This window comes from Xyrauchen texanus, chromosome 38 (assembly GCF_025860055.1).
Source record: "Xyrauchen texanus isolate HMW12.3.18 chromosome 38, RBS_HiC_50CHRs, whole genome shotgun sequence".
In the NCBI taxonomy this organism is placed as follows: domain Eukaryota; kingdom Metazoa; phylum Chordata; class Actinopteri; order Cypriniformes; family Catostomidae; genus Xyrauchen; species Xyrauchen texanus.
The window spans coordinates 25,421,304-25,444,214 of record NC_068313.1 but is presented as its reverse complement, the minus strand read 5'-3'; the positions used below and the strand labels follow the sequence as shown (position 1 = coordinate 25,444,214).

The 22,911-nt window shown below is 37.1% G+C and overlaps 1 protein-coding gene across 1 annotated transcript in view; it reads right to left on the bottom strand.

Annotated features, from left to right (window-relative positions):
* Positions 1-4,275: 4,275 nt before the first annotated feature.
* LOC127631945 (nesprin-2-like) overlaps positions 4,276-22,911 on the bottom strand; it is a 35,394-nt gene continuing 16,758 nt past the window's right edge. The window contains exons 4-13 of the mRNA XM_052110365.1: positions 22,026-22,208; positions 20,858-20,995; positions 17,748-17,942; positions 11,958-12,174; positions 11,124-11,233; positions 10,058-10,109; positions 9,458-9,621; positions 7,432-7,617; positions 7,049-7,113; positions 4,276-5,389 (exon numbers count right to left, since the gene is read on the bottom strand). Of these exons, the coding sequence (XP_051966325.1) occupies positions 5,146-5,389; positions 7,049-7,113; positions 7,432-7,617; positions 9,458-9,621; positions 10,058-10,109; positions 11,124-11,233; positions 11,958-12,174; positions 17,748-17,942; positions 20,858-20,995; positions 22,026-22,208 (1,554 nt within the window). The 3' untranslated portion in view covers positions 4,276-5,145. The remainder of the gene's footprint in view (positions 5,390-7,048; positions 7,114-7,431; positions 7,618-9,457; positions 9,622-10,057; positions 10,110-11,123; positions 11,234-11,957; positions 12,175-17,747; positions 17,943-20,857; positions 20,996-22,025; positions 22,209-22,911) is intronic.

Sequence of the window (22,911 nt, the reverse complement as noted above, 5' to 3'; positions counted from 1 at the left end):
TTTTAGCATTAAGGTTTGGATTAGGGCATATGGTTAATAAAATATGCATTCCTGTTCACTGTATTTTATCAATTACAATACTCACTTTACAACTCACTATTGGCACCACTCTGGGATATTTCACTTGGAAACTGTCGCTAACATGTGCCAATGTTCAACAACACTTCTAGATTTAGCCACTGGGGACAGTAATTTTAATTTTGGTAAGCACAGACAGATTTCATATGAGGTACGCATTTTTCAGTGTGATCACACTCGCAATACTTATATACAAAATGGTGCAGAATAGTGCAGAAAAATGCACTTTAAGAGATGGTTTTGTGTTTAAACAAGCTGTATTTTTTAGAGGTTGCTTTACAAGCAAGTTTTGGGACTGACAGCCATATTAATCCTACTGCCCCAGTGGACAGCCTGGACAAGCTGCACTTTTTGTTGATCTTTATAATTGTGCCGACTGGTTAATGCGTCCCTTGTGGCATATAACATTACTAACATTAACGTTAACTTCACGCATGGGCAACCTTTGAGTTGCAGCTGTTCTAGCTAGAAAAACGCGTGCTGTCCTGAAGTTTTGGATTTGGAAGGATTTCCATGTAATCTCTTTATAAGCACACAGCCTGTCAATCTCAATCACCACTGTTGTTGTGGCCGAGCCCTGTTGTGTGGGAGGGGGGGTGGTTGGAGCCAAGGTCCCAACCAATGGTGCCCTATCCTGTCGATTAGCTCCATGCTATCTCATTATGTTACTTTAGTACCTTTGCCCACTTGTGTAGGCAGAACACATTAATGGTGTCTGTGTCCAAAAACAACAGATAGTCAATGTGAAACTGACTATCTTGTTTGCTTGTTTTATTGATTGAATTGGCTTTGATGCCAAGTGGGACTATAACTCTGTAACACTGATCCTCAAATCCCTGTTCATCAAGCAAAATTCTGGTATACATAGTGGATTTAATTCCAGTACCTCATAGAATTAACCTGTTTCATAGTTTACCTGTTAAGGAATAGTGTCTATTCTGTAATAATTTACTCCTTATGTTGTTCCAAACCCATTTGACTTTCCTCTCTGGAACACAAAAGGAGTTGCTTCGTAGAATGTTAGGGACTGATAGCCTCATTCACCATTTACCATTAAAAAAGGTGCAATGAAAGTCAGTAGGTAGGATTCCATCCATGTATTTTTATGCTCATTTTTGGACAAACTGCTGGTTGGAAACACCATGATGCAAATAAAATAATCTACAAAATGTGTATAGTAAACTAAGATGGAAGCATATTTACCATATATAAACTCCTACAGTATTTAAATTGTTAGAAATGCACTATGTGCATAAAAAAGACATGTGACTGAATAACTCGTCCATAACTGACTAACCAGTGGACCAATAATCGCATATGAAATGTTTCATCCTGAAATAACGTGTCTAGAAAATTCAAAGCCTGCATAGAGTTTGCAGACCAAACAAGTTGAATACAAACTTGAACTGTGCCGAACAGCAGGTTTACTGAACTTTTGAAAAATAAAATGAAGAAGGATAGAGGAACGCACACACCCTGGGCCACTAGGGTGCAAAGTCACACGCCCCATCAACTTTGAAAACAAAATGTTTGTATGCTTAAATATGTGGGCCCCACACTTATACAAGGCCTCCTCAACAGGGCCCTTTGAGTATGAGGACCCCCAGCCCTCTTATAGGACCCTTTTGCCTTCCTGTTTCTAATAAAGCATTTTGAGCTACTCTTTAATCTTATAACGCCGCCTGGTGAAAGTTACTCCCTAAAAGAAAATAGGCCCCGGGGCCCTTGCTAGTCATAACCGGCCCCTAATGTTGCTGATGCTGTCAATTTGCTAACACCTCTTTTTGTGCTCCACAGAAGAACATCATATGAGTTTGAAATAACATGAGGATCAGTTTTCCTTTTTGGGAGAACTACTCTATTTCTAAGTATTCCCTGGGCAATCTAGTCATTTTTGTAGGAGACAAAGTATTTTTTAGTTTAACATTATCAGCATTTTAAACATTACATTTCTCAGCAAACAAAAAGTTATTTCCAAGTTGGATGGAACCATTTATATGCAGGACCTCATTATTATTGTTTACAGCTTGTTTTAAATAATTAACATTCCACAATGCACAGGAATGCAAAGTGTTGTGCCTTCAAGATTAGGCTGACCACATGTTTCAGCCACATGGTATGCAAACAAATTGCTATCTCTATTCTCAAGCATGGCAAACCCCCTGATATATGCAAGGCCTGACATGGTCAGTGGTATCACATGAATTCCAAGTAACCATCTCAAAACTGAGTTAGCGATGCTGCCTAACCAGAGTCAGGTTGTTCCAGCTCACATTTTTTACATTTTCTTATACACATCTGCTGTGTCAAATTTAAAGGATACCAACTGCAAGAGTGAGACCCCAAATTAAGATGCATCTACACTCATTAAAAAATAAAAATGGTTCGAGATCATGGGAGTTATGCAGCCCAGATAAATTCATATACATTTTTTATTAAAAAGGTAATTTCCTCTTCTAGTCATTCAATTACAGCAGGACCCTTTTCCCCTCCAAATCCGAACACTCTTTATATCAGCAATTACTGATGCAGCAGAAGAAGCACAAATCTTCAAGGCCTTGACAGTGTTCAGAAAAAGTCTATTTCCTCCAAAGGCTTTATGGCCACAGAAATCCTCCACAATTTTCTGTTTGTTTATGTCCTCCTCAGGTGGACACCAGAATTGATTTGCTTGGGATTTATAGGCTTGCATAGACATATGGTTCAGTTTGATGCTGTTTTTCTTAGGATTTGTTCTTGCCAAATAAATAATGTGTGCATGTGCATTTTCTTAAAACATTTTATTTAAATGTATATGCATTATATATATATATATATATATATATATATATATATATATATATATATATATATATATATATATATATATATAGTTAATATGTTTTTTTGTTAATTTGTTAAAAATATGTTAATTTCCAAGATATTGCCAAATTGAAAATGCAGTGTTATGAGGTCATTGGCAACACTAGCATACAACTTTTTTCTACATTTCATGTGGAATAAAGCCTATTGTTTCAATTTTTCACTTACTAAATAGTAGGCAGCATACAGCGTTTGCACTGCACAGTATCCAGCAGGTAGTAAACTAGTATTTTATTCCAAACACAGCCAGACACATGCATGCTTACCCATGCACAGAACACTGCATTTTCCACAGTGTTGACTAGTTCAACTCTGAATGGTCAGAGATGAGGTTGAAAGGCCATGTGCAGACTCTTCCACCAAAGATCATTTGTGTGCTAATTCAATTTGAAACATTCTTTTATAATCATTTTGAGTGTTTTTCTCTGGCAGCAGCACAAAAAAGTCTTTCAGCATGTCCACCAGCCCAGATACACAGAGAAAGACACTGACTGCACCCCCCCCCCCACAATGAGAATCACATGGCACATCGCACTACATGCATTCCAAAGTTACCATCCACAGCAGGCCACTTGTTTTCATTCATCTCATTTATTGTAGAAGTCATAAAACATACATAAGTGTAAAAGCGATCCTTGATGCACACAAGGATTTGGTTTAAAGTCTCTTCATTGGACTGATGTTACTTCCTAAGTGCAGAATGCCCTTTTTAAGTAGTTTACATTGATTAGTGTACAGTACAGTGGCTCCTGATGAAATCATTACAATATGAAATGTACAACAATTATAGTTCTCCCTTTACATCATTATATTTAGCTATATTGTTTTTGATCAGCTATAAATAATCAGTTGACCAACATTTAAATGTGCAAATTGTTCACCCAAAAATGAAAATTCTCTCATAATTTACACTCATGCCATCTCAGATGTGTATGACTCTCATTCTTCTGCAAAACACAAATGAAATTTTTTAGAAGAATATCTCTGCTCTGTAGATTCTTTCAATGCAAGTGAAGCTCTAAAAATCACAAAGTCATCTTAAAAATAATCCATAAAACTCCAGTGGTTAAATCCATGTCTTCAGAAGTGATTTGATAGATGTGGGTGAGAAACAAGATCAATATTTAAGTGCATTTTTACTATAAATCTCCACCCTTGACCAGCCCGACCAGTAGGTGGCGATATGCATGAAGAATGTAAATCGCCAAAAAAGTGTAAGTGGAGATTTATAGTAAAAAAGGACTTGAATATTGATCTGTTTCACACCCACCCCTATCATATCTTTTCTGAAGACATGGATTTAACCACTGGAGTCATATGCATTACTTTTATGCTGACTTTGTGATTTTTGGAGATTCAAAGTTCAGGCCACCATTCACTTGCTTTTTATTGACCTACTTATTTATTGATTAAATATTCTTCTAAAAATCTTAATTTGTGTTCTGCAGAAGAGAAAAAGTCATACACATCTGTGATGGCATGAGGGGTGAGTTAATAATGAGAGAATTTTCTTTTTTTGGGTGAAATAATCCTTTTAAACTGTACAAAATGTCAGACAACCTGAATTTTGCTGAATTTTGCTAAATTGAATACAATTAAAGAAAACTCAAGTAAACATGCTTGACAAGGCAGTTTCAAATAGTGATGCTTCTTGAGCTCTCATTAAATAATTTAATTTTATACTATTTATACTATTCATTCTAACATTATAAAAACATTATTGTCAGAGCAGAATTAAGTGCACTTTGTTGGGTTTACATGCTTGGCCTTTAATGGCGTGTGCACGGCATCCAGGGATAACCTTGTATAATTATTATCCAACACAACAAAACAGCCAAACAGATTTAGCTCCTCCTGAACCCCATTTTTAGGTATAGGAATAGTTCACCATAAATGTTTAATTCTGTGATCATTTACTTACCCTCACATTGTTCCAAACGTGTCTGTCAGCCTCAGTCACCATTCACTTTCACTGTATGGAAAAGATGCAATGAAAGTGAATGGTAAATGAGACTAACATTCTAACTTTTGTGTTCAACAAAAACAGTTAACTTAAACAGGTTTGGAACAACACAGGGGTGAGAAAATTATGGAATTGTGTTCATTTTTGGGGGAACTATCTCTTTAAGACATTTTTAATCTAAAAGCAAAGAGAAGAGTTTAACAAATACACTTTTTTTCTTTACAGTACTGCAGCCTGAATAATCAGGTGGGAGGGGGTCCATTGTAATGTAGGGCCAGGTGGAAGGAACGTGTTAAGGTATTAGACCAATGGCATGGGGTATCATGTGATATGAAGGTCCAGATCACAACAGCTAGCAGGAGGGCACACAAGATGACAAGCAGTGCTGCCGAGGCCATTCGCATTTCAGAAAGCTTCAGGGGCCCAAAGTGCCAGGGGCCACTATGAGACGAATTGCCAGTTGAGGCCTTTGGTTTACACGTGTCACTGCACACATGAAAATATGCCTTTACATTCAAACAAAAAGCAGAGGTTTACATCATCCCTTTTCAGCATTAACAATAGTGGTGTTCCAGAATTCACTTATTACATACGGTACATGTCTCTGCTATAGTGGTAGTTGGTACAAATTATCCAATTGTGCATTCAGACCCAAAAGTTTTGCTTTAAGGGTTAGTTCACCCAAAAATGAAAATTCTCTCATAATTTACTCAACATCATGCCATGCCAGATGTGTATGACTTTCTTTGTTCTGCTGAACACAATCAAAGATTTTTAGAAGAATTTCTCAGCTCTTTAGGTCCATACAATGTAAATGAATGTGTGCAAAAATATTGAAGCTCCAAAATCCACATAAGGGCAAAATAAAATTGGTCCAGATTACGCTGGTGGTTAAATCAATATATTCAGAAGTTATATGATAGGTGTGGGTGAGAAACAGATCAATATTTAAATCCTTCTTTTACTATAAATTCTTCTCCCTGCTCAGTCAATTTCCACTTAACTTTCACTTTCTTATTCTCCTTCTCTTTTTGGTGATTGGTCCTTCTGGCATATCGCCCCCTAATGGGCAGGGAGGAGAATTTATGACAAAAAATACTTAAATATTGATCTCTTTCTCACCAACACCTATCATATCACCTATCAAAAATGTGAAGTTTAATATTCTAAAATCACTGACATTAATACTTCTGTTACAATTTGAGCTGTATATTTGTTTATATCATTTTAGGGTTTACGACGTTACATCTTCATGGCAACAAAGTTGTAAAATTTAATATTAATTTATACAGAAAAGGTTAGCAAGTGATTTTATCACAATACGATCATGTTAACACAAATATTGTTCATGTCTAATATGTCTATGCAGTCATGTAGTCAATATAGTCATATGTCTATATTTTTGGAACACGATAACGTATTGGCCCCATTCACTTCCATTGTAAGAGTCTCACTGGAACCCAGATTTTTGCTTTTTTCAAAGAAAAAGTCAAAGCTAATTTTTGAGGTAATCAATGTTAAGCCACAAATGCTGTCAATTGAGCTTAACATGTATTGAACCCGGAATATTACTTTAAGTCAAATAGATTTATCTGCCACAATTGGGGTCACTGGTCAGGAAAGAATGACTTCACTTTGTCAAATGTTTCTCTTTGAATTTTCTCAGTGCAATAGAAAATACATTGTCTATTTATAACCCTAACCCTAACAAAGAAAAAACCTTAAAAGTATGTTTTTTTTTTTTTTTTACTTTGCACAAGGCTGTGTAAGCCTCCTGTCTGGGGTGAATTAGAATCCTGGATACAAAATAGATACTTTCTCATAAGAAATCCCATTTTCAATAATTTATACAAATATTTACAAATAACATTTGAGTTATACATACAATCAATCTGATTTATAAAGATTTATATTCTGAAAATCAGCTACTACACACACATACCGTACAGTAATTCCAATTATCTCAGATATAATTTGCTAAGTAGCTAGTTGGGTTTTCCATGATTGGTTGATAAGAAAATAAATCAAATTTAGTCAAGGTGCAATTTAGCACAAGACAATTCATGCAATTAATAAACAGGTGAAAGCAAACTGTTTATTCATCTACAATTTCAAGAAAAGTCTAGATAATAAACATTTCCTCACCAACACGACTTTGTACAGGTGTTGCCCTTCAATGAATCATGGAAACAAGGTCTCTCCTGCAGCCTCTAGTGACAGTGAGGGACAAGATGATAATAGCTAGAGATTAACAATTCCCTGCAAGGACTCTATTGTTTACCACATCTTTGGCAGTGGAGCTCATTACAAGCATAATTATGTGTGGGGAGTGCAAAGAGGTGCAAAGTGCATAATAAAATCATGCAAAGAGCCACATTGGCTACACATTAACAGCCCTGGCTTTAATTTGCAAAGCTCATGTGAATGTAGGAATAGATCTAGAATGGTATTTTATGCAGTGAAGGTTATGAAGTTGCAAGACAGAAGAAGAGGATGTTTATGAAAATGTCTGCGTGTGAGAGATATACCTGTGGGTCTTGGTGACGTTTATAAGTGTAATGCTGGAGGTCACATGACATAGATGGGCGAGTGTAGGAGCACGTGTGCTGAGCTTGCTGTTGGTGGGGGCACCTCTTGGGGAGCACATTCTCTTGATACTCAACTCCCTCCTCCTCCACCTCTCTGGATGCCAAAGATGAAAAACTGGAGCAGGGCTATAAAGATTCACACAAGCAACAAACACTTACGATTGCCAAGAAGTGGAAAGCCCAATTCGCACTGCAATGTGACAGCTTCGCTATGCTACAAAGGGTGATTGTAAATTGAAAGAGACGGGCTCCATTAACTAATAAGGTTCAAGGCGGCTCTAGCTTTCCATGCTCCATTTTGTATTTCTAACTTGCTCTCTCTCCTTTTTTATTCTCTCCTTTAATGGGACCACCCGATAAGCTGCCTTGTCCATCTTTCTAGTAGCACATCACCATGGGGCTTTTTTGACAGCCACTATTGGCCCTTTTGGGGTGCGAGTCCCCTCTATGTTTGTGCCCACAATTACGGCAGCTATTAAAGAGTTAGTGCAGCGGGTCTTTTTCCCATCCCTGTAAAGCTGCCAATTAGCCGTGAGCACTGAGAAATTACAAGAGCCTCTTTGAAATAGAAATGGTCTCTCTCTAGCATCTAGGTTTTTCCAAGGCTTCGGCAGGCAATCGGGGCTCTGCATCAGCACGGAGGATTCTCATTCCCAGAAACCGACCCAACCCCACCCTGTCTAAGTTTTTAGTAAAGATGGTTCAGATTAAATTGAGATGGATTAATTAGTAACACAGCTGTAAAATATGCGCCTCATATTCTCATTACTTTTTATGATGCCCCTAAATGTCCCTTTTATGATAGGAACAGCTTTAGTAGCAAGTAGAAGACGTAAATGGGCCTTCAGCCATGTGACATGCATTGAGGTGGAAAATGAGAAATTAGAAATTGTGGAATTATAGAAATTGTTGTAATGCTCAAAATCAATGCTGTGTAGTCTTATTGAGATTTAGGAAAAAATCCTCCATGCACACTTGCACCAAGTATCCATTCAGCACTTATAATTGTGATTAATATTTAACAAGATTTAAGTGAAATTACATAAAAAACATTGAGTTAGAGCAAGGTAGAGGAACAATTAATATGAAGAATATGTCCTACAAAAACTATTAAATAAAAACACCAAAAGCAAACACAAAGTTCACATACATTTTCAGTTACAGTCCATTTATGCATTTGGGTGACACTTTTGTTGAGTGACTTTCAGTGCATTAAAATTATACATTTAAATGTGTTCCCCCTAGGAAGTATTTAATAATGTTAATTTAAAAAACAAATGGCAAACCCATTTTTGATACCTTGATATCATTTAGCTAGAGTCTCTATATCGAGAATAAAGTTCAATGATTTTATTTGATGATTTGTACATTAATGATTGAATAATGACAACTAGGTCCATTAAAACTTCCAATGATTGTTTTTATGAGCTGTAATTTGATAAACATCTGGCAGCTGGTCTTTTTTTGCCTTTAAAAAAGTGACACTGATTTAATACTCATATTAGCATGATTACTTTGCAACAACAATTACGTAATGTTGACATCAAGCTAATGTCCAAATGAATACATTTAAATTAAAAGTCACAGACAGAGTTTAATTAGCAGCATTACTCACTTTGCTGCTTAAACTCTCTCTCAAGCACGCACGCACACACATACACACACTTTAGTGCGGGTATCCTTCTGAGGACTCTCCATAGACATAATGATTTTATACTGTACGAATTATAGATTCTATCGCTCTATCTCTACCCCTAAACCTAACCCTCACAAAAAACGTTCTCCATTTTTACATTTTCAATAAAACATAATTTATATGTTTTTTAAGCGATTTGAATTATGGAAACACTAGAAATGTCCTCATAAACCACATTAAGAGCATAATACCCTTGTAATTACCAGTTTGTAACCTACAAAATGTTCCTCGTAAACAACCCAACATGCATGTATGTATATGTACATGTACCTGTGGAACATGCTTTGTCTGAACGGCTTTAGAACAAATTTGGTGCGACTGACCCAGCCAGGCACTGATGCGCTCCAGGTCAAAAGTCCCAGGCTCAAGAGGCCTGGTTTCAGGTGTGGAGGTCTTAAATTGACCAGGATACTGGGGCTTGCAAGCTCTGCCAACTGCATGGCAAACACATACATGCAAAAAGAAAACAGAAATTGAGCAAGTCTTTTAGGATAAACAAATCAGTAATAGGCTGTATAAAGAATTCCTTCGATTGACTTTGCATTAAAGAGGCAATTTTACACTAAAATGTCTAATCCTTTTCTACAAGCAATAAGTAAATTTTCAAAAGCAGTTTGATGCTTTGAAAAAGATAAACTAGGCGAAATCACAGCACAGAGCTTTGGATATTTCAACGTTTAAGACCCTTCCCCCATCAAGAACCTCTTTAAACGGTTTAAGGTGGCTGTTGGCTATTTTTCAAGGATACTAGAAAAGATGCCAAATTAAGAGCAGCTCTTCCATGATTATCGAGTCATTAAGCTGTGACAGGGATGCTGCCTTCAGTGGATGGCACCAGTCACACTGACCAATCAGGAGCTTCAGCTTTACCTGGCACTGGCATCTGGGGTGGGGCGGAATGCTCTAAGCTCCTCTCTGTGCCCTGAAAAACACCACACATGTGTTGATCATTCACCAACACTGCAACACACACACTTGCTTGTAGTAAAATAATGAATTTTTATACAATTTGGTCAACAGTATGTGAAAACCTGAAGAACATACTGTAGCTATATGTACTTTTTGAACATTAAGAACTATTAGCTTTAATCCCTGCTTTTACTGCTATAACAGCTTTCTGTCTTCTGGGAAGACTTTCCACTAAATGTTGGAGCATGGTTGTGGGGATTTGGTCCCATTCAGACACAAGATACTTTCCAATTCATCCCAAAGGTGTTCAGTGCAGTTAAAGTCTGGGTTTTGTGCAGGCCATTCAAGTTCTTCTACAACAAATGCCAGAAACCATTTCTATAGGATCTTTGCATTGTGCACAGGGGCATTGTTGTGCTGAACAGAAAGGGGCCCTCCTCAAACTGTTGCCATAAAGTTGGAAGCATACTCTGGTATGTAAATGCATGCCATAGCATTAATTTATGTATTCATTGGAATTACTGGAATAGCCAAACCTGTTAATTAGAAGGGGTTGAGCACATCCTTTTATGTGGACAAAAAATAATTAAAAAAGGGTATGGAAATGAGTAAGTAATGATAGAGTTTTCATTTTTGGGTGAACTATCCCATTAAATTAAATCAGAAGTAAGGCAGTAACCTGTGGCCAGGCCAACACCAAAACAAATAGCAAATTCACATCCATCCTACTGGCATAACATACTCTGCATGCTACAACATGTGTGAGCAAACACATAAACAAATTCACAGTGCTTATTATGATCATATTTCAGTTGGAGTGAAAAACATGCAAAGCATGCAATCTCCTTTTTTGCATTTTAATCACATTTTGCTTCTGGACCAAACATGGATACATGATGTTAATATACTACACATTAAAACAATAATTGGCTCCATGATCCACAAATTTAATGTAAATGAGAACTGTAGGAAAGCTTGGATGGAGTTTAAGCTCTCAAATGGAACTAGTGGAGTGTGGATGACTCACTGTCTGTTTGATGCCGATAGCAGCATTGACTGGATGCATTGACTCCACAGGACTTATGTAGACTCTCCTTCTTAAAGGATGTTTGTCCAGTTCCTCTGTGCATGACACACCTGTGAGAATAAAAGAAAACTTTGATGTAACCGCAGGGTAAACATTACACTCCTTGTGCTTTAAAGCAGTAGTTCTTCATTTGTTTTGATTCAGGATGCAAATTTTGCATTGAACACCAATTTGCGACCCAACACGATACCGAAATATTTTATTGTACAAAAGTAACAAAAAAGGTTATTTAAAGTAAACATGAAGTTGATTAATATTACCAATGAGTGCATAGAGTGAACAATATTAAAAATTATAAACAGGTTGAATAGAAAATTGACAATTAGAAGTGTTATATATCAGCCTAACAAACACTGGGGGCAAACACTGTGCTAGTATAGCCATATTACCAAGTGACAGATACATTTGCAACGCAAAACTAAAGAGTTTAATTGGATGCACAACCTTGATATTGGAGACATTTTTATTTCTCCCATATATAAGCCCATTTAGTTTGCTATCCCAATTATATGTCAAGTTGCATTTTATTATTTGCATTTAGCATTTTTTCTCTCTCCCGTCAGAACAGACTTGTGGCCCAGTTTTGGGTCATGAGCAAACAGTTGGGAACCACAGCTTTAAAGAATTATAAACTACTTGATATGTCTATTGAAAATAGCACCAAAGGAATATGAAATCATCTAATATTCCTTAATAAGGTTGCAAGTTCCAGTAAAGGATAAGAATTTGCTTTGAGGAACTAGGGTTGTAATACAGATTTATTGAAATACCCACCAGCTGCACTGAAGTAAGAAGATTCTGCATCATCATGGGACATGGAACTACCAATGTCCCCTGAAGGGTCCCACTCAAGAACCAGGTGGTCTTGGCTGATCTGATGAAGAGAGGCCTGAGGCCGAGTTCCCGTGGCATGGTCTACCAAACAGTCATCCTCCAGCACACTCTCAGAAGGACAGCCGGAATCTGGAGCACCCCAGTCCTCCTCAAAAACCTGGTACAGCACACAAACACTCTTACTACACTGGTCGTCTACTTTGACGGGAGCCTCGTCAAAAACAAATAGATCCCATTTTAATCAACTAAGCTGTCTACGCTGGAACCTTCCATTGCGACAAGTTGCGTTAAGACAAAAGTAAACAGATGTCTTGTTCCATTTTGCGCTGTACGCGCTGGCATTACTCCTGCCAACAAGACAAATAAATGGTTTAGAACATTTACTTCAATGCGTCCAGAATAGACAGCCTCAAGCCGTTGTTTCACGTCCGGTGTAGACAGGGTGTTTAAGATCTTTTTCAGAATTGTTGTTCATAAAGGACAATCCTTAAGAAGAAAATCAATGTGTTGTGATCAGTATGTGTTTAGGTTTAAAAGTTAGAGTAACTGGAATCTTGGAAACAATTAGTTGCAGTACTCCTAAAACAAGCAAACTTTTCAAAACTTTTTCAAAAAACGCTTAGCAAAAATATGTTTGGCTGGTTTTAAGATAAAAAAAAAACATTTAGGATTTTTGTTTCTCTCCAGTCAGAACAGACTTGTGGCCCATTTTTGGGAACCACAGCTTTAAAGCATTATAAACTACTAGAAATGTCTATTGTAAATTGCAAAAATATAATGAATAATTAATTAATTAATATGATGAACTACACCTGTGTTTACTCTGTTAGAACACCCGTTTCAAATTGAGGGGAAAATATAGTATAAATAACTGCAAAAATGGCTAGAAAAGTGAAGTTAATTTATCATGGATAATTTACTTGCAGATGCCACTTGGTTTAAGATTTGTTATCGATGCAATGACATGCATAATTTAAGTGTGGCTTTTGTGTCCAAATACTTTTCAGGGCCACTGTATAAGAAAACATTCATAAAGTTCTCTGAGGACATAATGCACTGGAGTGAACATCGATCAGTTTTTTTTGTCACACATAATGGACGCTGCGTGAGTTTTGTATGAGCTATGGAAAATATGTGGTAATTCATTATGGGATGTCTGGTGTGGGACTCTATAAACATCCTATAAGCACGCTACATTTTCAGCATGTCTTTACATGATCCGATTGGGCCTAAAGAGACAAAGACTTACACAAGGAACTTTTTCAAATGGACAGTACATGTATTGTACAGTGGGCACTTGGCGACCAGACAACTATTCAGGCTATTCAGGGGGTGTATTCATGACTTTTCGGCCAGAACGTATGAAGTTGGATGCTGGAATAGCTTTCCCTTGGGATAATTATTTTCTGAAAAATGCAGCAGGCCAAAAGTAAGGAGCCACTAAATGAAATTATTGAATTAAAATAATAATAATAATTATAATAATAATAAAATGCGATCCAGAGATTTTGTAGAGAAGGGTTTCTCAAGGTTTCATAGTCAATTGTGCACATAATGTGTGATTTATGAAGGACTAACATTGATTCGATAATTTACAATGCACATGTTCACTGTTGCTTGGTTGGCCAATATTCTGGTGGGAAATGTGTTTAAAGGATTATATACTTTGATTGCATTCTAATAAAATGGAACAATTTAATTATATATACATTAGTTATGGAGCGCAGAAGAGCCCACGTAGCATTTCAGGCTTTAATAGGATATTTGCAAATTAAAATTGTCACATTTACACAGCCCCATGTTGTTCAAAACCTACAGTATATTACTTTCTTCCATTTAGCCTCAGTCACCATTCACATTCATTTAATCTTTTTTCCGTACAATAAAAGTGAATGGTGACCGAGACTGTCATTTTACCTAATGTAACCTCAGTTAAATATTGGGTAATTGAAAGGAATTAAGTTTCATTCATTCATAATTTAGTAACATAATATTTCCCTAATAAAGGTGAAAATAAATGTAAAAGTTATTAAAGAAAATTATAATGAAGTCGATTTAAGATATTAAGTTGATTAGTGATTTGACCAATGAGAGCTCTCCATCATCACGCATGTGTCCACGTGCGTGCGACAGGAGAGAGAGCTGAGCATGACAGAGGAAAGACGTGAGCCGATCTTTGCGAACGAATTAAACAAATATAGTTAAAATCTCTGAAAAATTTATATAATAATAAAAAAAAATGGTCAAGTTCATTTATTTTGTACCATCAAGTATCTGAAGAAGCCGATTGAATATTTTGAGTTACATTTTCACTCGGTGAGTCAGCATAGATTCATAATGGTAAAAGTGTATAAAAACTGTACAATACGATGATTGAGTTATTTATTTGCAGTAAACATAGTGTTTATTTCTTTTTCATGTTGTATTTCAATAATCCAAGTGGTTATAAATGTGGTATAACCGCAGGGTTATTCCTTGTTCATTGCATTTCACCGATGCCATTGTTGGACACGTGCGACTGTGTAAGAATTTATTTTTTATATAAAGATAAAATATTATAATACACAATTTATTGTAAAAATTGTATTTGTATTTGTATGTGTAATTGTTTCATTTGTTTATTTCGATCTTTGATGTGAAAATATTCTTGAATCCACTGAATGCTCTGGTCTGTGATCAGGCCTGATTTTTTCCCCTTCCTTGTGTTTTCCTATTTTCTTGGTTCTACTATGTTCAAACTTCACATTTGATGGCGAGCCAACCAAATTCTACATTGATACAGAGAAAAGAGGACAACAAATCAGACAAAAGAGGACAACAAATCATAAAGAAGAGGAACATTTCCTTCATTCATCGGCCCTGCTTTATGGAAGACAATTCCAATTTAGAGAACTATTTAGCTTCTTTCCTGGAGAGAATTGACAAATAAGGAAAAAGAGAAGAAACTGATCAGTATTTTACAAAACATTGAACTATTGATGGTGTATTGTTACCCATAACCAATTTGATTGATATTGAGATCCTTATACATTGAAACAGCTGTGATATTCTTAGAGAAAATGTACATCTTTTATTTTCTTTAATTTCATTCTGATATTGAAAATACCAGTCTGTGTATATTTTCAGAGTAAAAGAAACATGAACTCAAGAGAGTTCAAGTTTACATTATTAATCTGTATTGTACATTGTTTGTGAAATATTGTAATTTGCTTTCTTTTATTTTTGTATTATTTTCACTCTCTATCAAAAGGAACAAAATAATATTCCAAGTTCAATTCCAGCTCAGTGCTTGTCTGTTATTTCCCATCTCAACCTGCTACCTCCTTCTGATAAATATATCTGGTCCAACAGCAATTAATTTATTATTGTGAACTCATCCATGTTTTGAATAAAATGAGGTTGAGTAAATTACAGAATTTGTATCTGTAATTTTTGGGTGAACAACTGCAACTAGAAAAAGTTCGTTGAGACAAACTTTAAGTTGGCTTGTGAAAGTTTTGACCAGAAAGTTTGAAGTTTAAAGTAGTTTGAAGTTTAAAGTAGTTTGAAGTTTAAATTAGTTTATAGTTTAAATTAGTTTAAAGTTTAAATTAGTCTAAAGTTTAAATTAGTTTGAATTTTAAAGTAGTTTGAAGATTAAATTAGTTCAAAGTTTAAAGTAGTCTAAAGTTTAAATTAGTTTGAATTTTAAAGTAGTTTATTGTTTAAAGTAGTTTGAAGTTTAAAGTAGTTTATAGTTTAAATGAGTTTAAAGTTTAAATTAGTTTAAAGTTTAAAGTAGTTAAAAGTTTAACTTAGTTGCTAGATAGATAGATAGATAGATAGATAGATATTTACACTCAGATAGATAGATAGATATAGATAGATAAATATTTACCCTCAGATAGATAGATAGATAGATAGATATTGACCCTCAAATAGATAGATAGATAGATAGATATTGACCCTCAGATAGATAGATAGATAGATAGACAGACAGATAGATGCTAGCACGTTTTTAGCATTTTTTAGTACTTCGCTAGGTGATGCTAGCATGTGTTAGCATGATGCTAGCACGTTTTTAGCATCTTTTAGCACTTCGGCTGGCGATGCTATCATGTGTTAGCATGATGCTAGCACGTTTTAGCATGTTTTAACACTTGGCTAGGCGATGCTAACATGTGTTAGCATGATGCTAGCTACGTTTTTAGCATGTTTTAGCACTCAGCTAGGCGATGCTAGCATGTGTTAGCATGATGCTAGCACGCTTTTAGCATTTTTAGCACTTCAGCTAGGCGATGCTAGCATGTGTTAGCATGATGCTAGCACGCTTTTAGCATGTTTTAGCACTCGGCTAGGCGATGCTAGCATGTGTTAGCATGATGCTTAGCACGTTTTAGCATGTTTTAGCACTCGCTAGGCGATGCTAGCATGTGTTAGCATGATGCTAGCGCGTTTTTAGCATTTTTAGCACTTCGCTAGGCGATGCTAGCATGTGTTAGCATGATGCTAGCACATTTTTAGCATGTTTTAGCACTCGCTAGGCGATGCTAGCATGTGTTAGCATGATGCTAGCACTTTTTAGCATGTTTTAGCACTTCGCTAGGCGATGCTAGAATGTGTTACCAGTGTAGACTGATTCCCAAACAAATGACTCTAATGAGCCGGTTCTTTTGAATCTACAGTATGAAACATACAGTGTGACCAGTGTAGTCTGATTACAACATTAATGACTCTAATGAGCCAGTTCTTTTGAATCCACAGTGTGAAACATACAGTGTGACCAGTGTAGACTGATTCCCAAACAAATGACTCTAATAAGCCGGTTCTTTTGACTCTACAGTGTGAAACATACAGTGTGAGCAGTGTAGTCTGATTCCCAAATGAATGACTCTAATGAGCCAGTTCTTTTGAATCTACAGTGTGAAACATACAGTGTGACCAGTGTAGTCTGATTCCCAAATGAATGACTCTAATGAGCCAGTTCTTTTGAATCTACAATGTGAAACATACAGTGTGACCAGTGTAGTCTGATTCCCAAATTAATGACTCTAATGAGCCGGTTCTTTTGAATCTACAATGTGAAACTTACAGTGTGACCAGTTTAGTCTGATTCCCAAATGAATGACTCTAATGAGCCAGTTCTACAGTGTAGTGTTAAAAAAGTTTAACTTATTTGCTAGATAGATAGATAGATAGATAGATAGATAGATAGATAGATAGATAGATAGATAGATAGATAGATAGATAGATATTGACCCTCAGATAGATGCTAGCACGTTTTTAGCATGTTTTAGCGTGTGGCTATGAAGATTTTAGGTCATTACTTTTTGGCTGCTTGATAAAATAAATCCTCTGAGGGAGAGAGAGAGGGAGAGATGCAGGGCTGACAGGCCCTTTTTGTCTGTGTGTGTGAAAATGTCAGTTGGGATTTAAATTTCTGAACATTCCGCAATGTTAAGTCAATGGGAGTTTTTTCCGAGTTTGATTGTCATTTTTAGGAAAACCGTAAGTCCGATCAGTTAGAAAAGATATAGCACACTATTCGGGATTAGTCTGAAGGTCTGTGCCGAGTTTGGTGCCTGTAGCTTAAAAGCTCTAGGAGGAGTTAGATACCGAAATTTCACCGCTAAGAAGAATAAGAAGAATCGGTATAATAATAAGTTTAAGTAGGATTTCAGTAAGTTGGCTCTCACAAGCCAACTTAATAAACTCGGATAAACTAATTTCTGCATGTGCATGTATATATACCAGTCTCATGCTAAGCAGGCGTGTGTGCAGGCAGCCCAGGCCCTGAAAGACACGAGTACAATGGAGCAGGAGATCCTGCAGCTGGCTCTCGATGGCCTGGGCATCAGCTGGCTCGCTCCTCTGGATCAGCTCTTCACCACGCTGGAGCAAATTGTTCAGTCGGCCTGCACTCTCTCCCACTGCCTCCTGAAATCCCTGAAAGGCAAATAATGCACAGCTTTCCTTGATTTTACTTTTGTATATGGAAGAATCCCACTCCAAAATCAAAAGAGGAAATTTTGTATTTTTATTTTGCTGCCTTTAATACCGAGTTTACACTACACTATTTTAAGCTTTTTTTTTTTCTCGAAGAAATGGGGCATGGGAAGTTTCAGTGTGAGTCCTGATGTACCTGCAACAGGCTGCGGTATTGAGAAAGACAGATTGGACCGAAGCAATGGAAAAAAATTAGTGGAACATTGGCAGGAGCACCAGATTTGATGTTTCATCTGAACTGTACCACAACCGGGTGGAGAAAGAGAAGCGTTGGAGAGAAATTGCCAGTTCTCTTGGACAGTCAGGTAAAGAAATAGATAGATTTTTCAGTATGAGGTACTTTTTCATACTGTAATCAATAAAATATTTTAGGCCTTTAGGTAATTAAAACCATACACATCATATTCTGAAATGCATAACATATGATCATGCATTTGTTTTCGTATCTCGTATCTTGTATCACTTCTCGCGTGTACGTAATTTGGAGTCCAGGCAGAGCTGTCGTGGATTCGTCAACAGTGAAATGTCTTGTAATTTGTTCACCCATGTCGCCGATTCCTTGTGTAATTTGAAAACGCTACGACTTATATGACAAGACAGACAGTTGTGTAATATGAATAGTACCACGATCCGACGTCTTTGAAAGTCGTGTAGTGTGTAGGAGGCATAACTTGTTAAATTTGAATACATTTTTGCACTGCTGCCTGCAATTTTTCACACTCAAATTTAAAAGTACAACATTCACACACACACACACACACACACACACACACACACACGTTGTGTTTCCATGTTTTATGGGGACTTTCCATAGACATAATGGTTTTTATACTGTACAAACTTTATATTCTATCCCCTAAACCTAACCCTACCCCTAAACCTAACCCTCACAGAAAACTTTCTGCATTTTTACATTTTCAAAAAACATAATTTAGTATGATTTATAAGCTGTTTTCCTCATGGGGACCGACAAAATGTCCCCACAAGGTCAAAAATTTCGGGTTTTACTATCCTTATGGGGACATTTGGTCCCCACAAAGTGACAAATACACGCTCACACACACACACACACACACACACACACACACACACACTGTGGACTAATTGCAAAAAATCGGTCAAATTTTTTTTTTTTAAAGAATCCCCCCAAATAAAAAAAAAAAAAAAATATAAAAGAATTCAATTATTCCTAAATATTTGTTGTTTATAATCCTATGCTAAAAAATACTTTTTTAATTTTAAATTTTTTATGTTCCAAATTTGTAAGCATGCAATTCTGGTTCAGTTCACTCTATTACACTTTGGAAAGTCTTATTTCATTCAACTAGATGGCAGCAAGCACTAGAAAAAAGTTTTTTTCTCTATCACATTCCATCACAACATACAGATCTGAAATGTAGGTGGCGCTATAACACATTTACATTTATAAATGTGTTATAACTCCATAGACATTCAGTCTAATTTTCAGATTATGTACCACCCTCATTGTTTCATTGAATATCTCGGCCTCTGAGTGGACTAGAAGCTCAATTTAGGTGTCATTAGAAAGCTGAGATCAATACCTGAAAACATTTGTCTGATGGAATGAAAGCTTTCATATGATATAGGACTTGTCTATTTAAGTGCCATGTGAAAGACTTTTTATTCATATTAATATTTCTACCCCAACTAGTACAACTAGGGGGCACTAATTTACCACGCAAATGGTTTCCGGCCCTATTTTGTTATTTCATGTAACAAATGCAAAAGTGATGGTATTCTCCTAAATGTTCAGATTCTAAGCTTTTAAACGATACTTCATATGCCTGTCCTATGTATACGAATACTTCAACGTTTCAAGTGTAAAAGTTTTTTGGGATATAGTGCCCACCCTGTGGACCTGACGGTGGATCAGAGTAATATTTTATTTTTATTTATCAGCATAACAGTAATTTTTTTTTATAAAAGCACTGCATTACAGAAATGAGAATCTAATTTTAAATCACCATTGAGAATAATGGGAATTAATACATCAGCACACATTATGGCAATGAGAATTCAGCGAGGAAATTGTATGCTTCATTGTATGAAAATAACATTCCAATGGAAAAACAACCCTCATGATCCATAAATTAACTAATCTCTCATTGATTTTGGTGTGAAATGTGACCTGAACATGTTTTCGTGAGATCAAGGTGAAGTAATATAAAACAAGTCATAACTCCTGAGAATGTTGTTATTGTATAGACACTTTTATAATTATGACCTTCAATCCACTTATTACAGGGGGCCTGGGTAGCTCAGCAAGTAAAGACGAATCCAGGGCATGCTGAGTGACTTCAGTCAGGCTTCCTAAGCAACCAATTGGCCTGGTTGCTAGGGTGGGTAGAGTCACATTTGGTTAACCTCCTCGTGGTTGCTATAATGTGGTTCTTGCTCTAGGTGGGGCGCATGGTGAGTTGTGCATGGATGCCGCAGAGAATAGTGTGTGCCTCCACACACGCTAGGTCTCCACGGTAACACACACAACAAGCCACGTGATAAAATGCATGGATTGACGGTCTCAGACGTGGCGGCAACTGAGATTCATCCTCCGCCACCCAGATTGAGGAGAGTCACTATGCCACCACGAGGACCTAGAGTACATTGGGAATTAGGCATGCCAAATTGGGGAGAACAGTGGTGATAGTTTATTAATCGCCCCTTATGGGATTTGAAACTGAAACTTCTGAGTCACAAGTGCAGATCCTTAAACCCTTAAATACACACCCAGATGTCATGCTTTGAACAACAATCTTTCATGGTTGTGCAGATACTGTATGTGTTGAATAGTCAATATCCCTTAAAGATCCACGTCTCCTTGAGGGCAAGGGTACCTGAAGCTGGTGCATCTTAAAGCAGGTGTCTTTGCCAGAGAAGTGCTCCACTTCAGTCAGCCTGAGGTCCATGTCAGCCAGCCACACGGCCATCTCTTCCCTCTGTGCCTCAAAATCCTCCCGCTGACACACAAAGTGCTGTGGCACACACACACACACACACACACACACACACACCCCCACACACACCCCCACACACACACACACACACACACACACACACACACACACACACACACACACACACACACACACACACACACACACACACACAGAGTGCATGAATCTACACCTTGATCCTGCTTTTAGCACAGACAGTGACTGACAGTGATGTTAAAGGGTTGAACAGGGAGCAAAGAGGAAGTGGGATAAACAAAAAAGACACAGAAGCCCACAGTAAGGGGCAAATGCAGTGCAGCCAAGCATGGGCCAATGGTGCGCAGGGGTCACTGTGGCTGGAAGGGCAGAATTATGTAATGCAGGCAGAGCAGAAGGCTGTATGGATAAAGAGTTAATGGGATTATAATGAACAGAGGAAAGGGAAGAGAGAGACTTGTGTGTGTGGCAAGTAGGGACTATAATGTGTCTTTCAAATGCAAGTTTTTTGAGTTTGATGTTTTAAGCTCCATGGAATGTTATGTTTTGAAGAATGAAGTCAAAGAGGAAACCTGAATCATTTAAACATTCTTTAAAGACCCTGTGAATTCACTTGACGAGTAGATTTCTTTCCTGTGTTGATGCATTTTCTATTTAAAGTTTGGGCAGGAAATGTCAAAGAGCTTGTCCACTATTTTATATAGCCAATAAGCCTTAGTTACATCACAGCCATTTGGTTGATAGATGGTTGCAGGTGGTATTACGGGGAGGGACATTACCGTTCTAGAGAGCATTTTATTGGACAAAAGTCTGTGTAGTGCAAGATGAGTCATCAATACCTTTGGTCCGATTTCCCCAGTAGAAAAAGACTGTAAAATTTAAATGTGTGTACCTGCTAAAAATGCATTCTGTCAATGTTTAAGAGTACACTAGCATATAAATGGACTCAAAGCAAACACACATTGACAAAAGCCACAAAATCTACTTTTGATTTCATAGGGTCTTTAAAAGATCATCATTTTGAAATATGACAAGTTTGAGGGCCAGCAAAGCTGAAAAAGAGCTTCTTTACCCTTAACCTGCGGCAGACAGTGTCCACTGTGTTGCTGAGCTGGTCCCAGCGCTGTCCACAGTCCTTTGTCATTTCCACAAGCCATGTACCCACAGCACCTCTGAACAGGCCAACCAGAATTTGGCTCCTCTGGGTCAGGCTGTCCAGCTGAGTTAAACGTATTCTGGCCTCAGCACGAAGGCTCTGCAATGAGGTACAAAAACAGACACAATACAGGTTATTTTAAAAGTGGATTATTGTAAGGCATTTGAGTGAAGGGTTAAGACCAAAGGAGGCACAAATGAGCTCCTGCAAGTAACAGAGTGAAACGGTGCTTAGGAGAAGAGCCAAGGAGTTTGATGACTATTTGGTGTCATTTATTCTCACTGGCACGGGTCCCAGGTCAGGAGTAAATGTGCTGCCTATGCGTGTGCAAATGTGTCTATGTGTCGTTGATAACAATTTAATTGCAGGCAGTGTCAAAATGTTGTCAACTATCCACTCAACAACAGACACCTGTTTACAAAATGACTAGTCTGCAATGGTCTCCATCATCTTATATAATAAAAAAGCAACAGCTGTAATTGTTTTGGGGGAATTTGTTTCTGCCATTATGATACATACAGTAAATAGGGATTTTTAAAACTGCATACATTTTAAACTTAACTAGTCAGTGGATTGCCTAAACCGATTAGTCGACGAAGGCTGGTTTTGGGCTCACCTGACTGGGACTGGGCGCGTTTATCAGAGGACATGTTTTTCTGTTCAAAAACAAGTAGATGGAAGGAAAAAAATGGAACAGAATGTAGGGGTCTCAAAATGTTTATTTAAAACTTGAATTTTTTTTAAATTGACAGCATCTAAAAAACACAATGATCTTGATGGGATGCTAAAAAAAACCTAACTG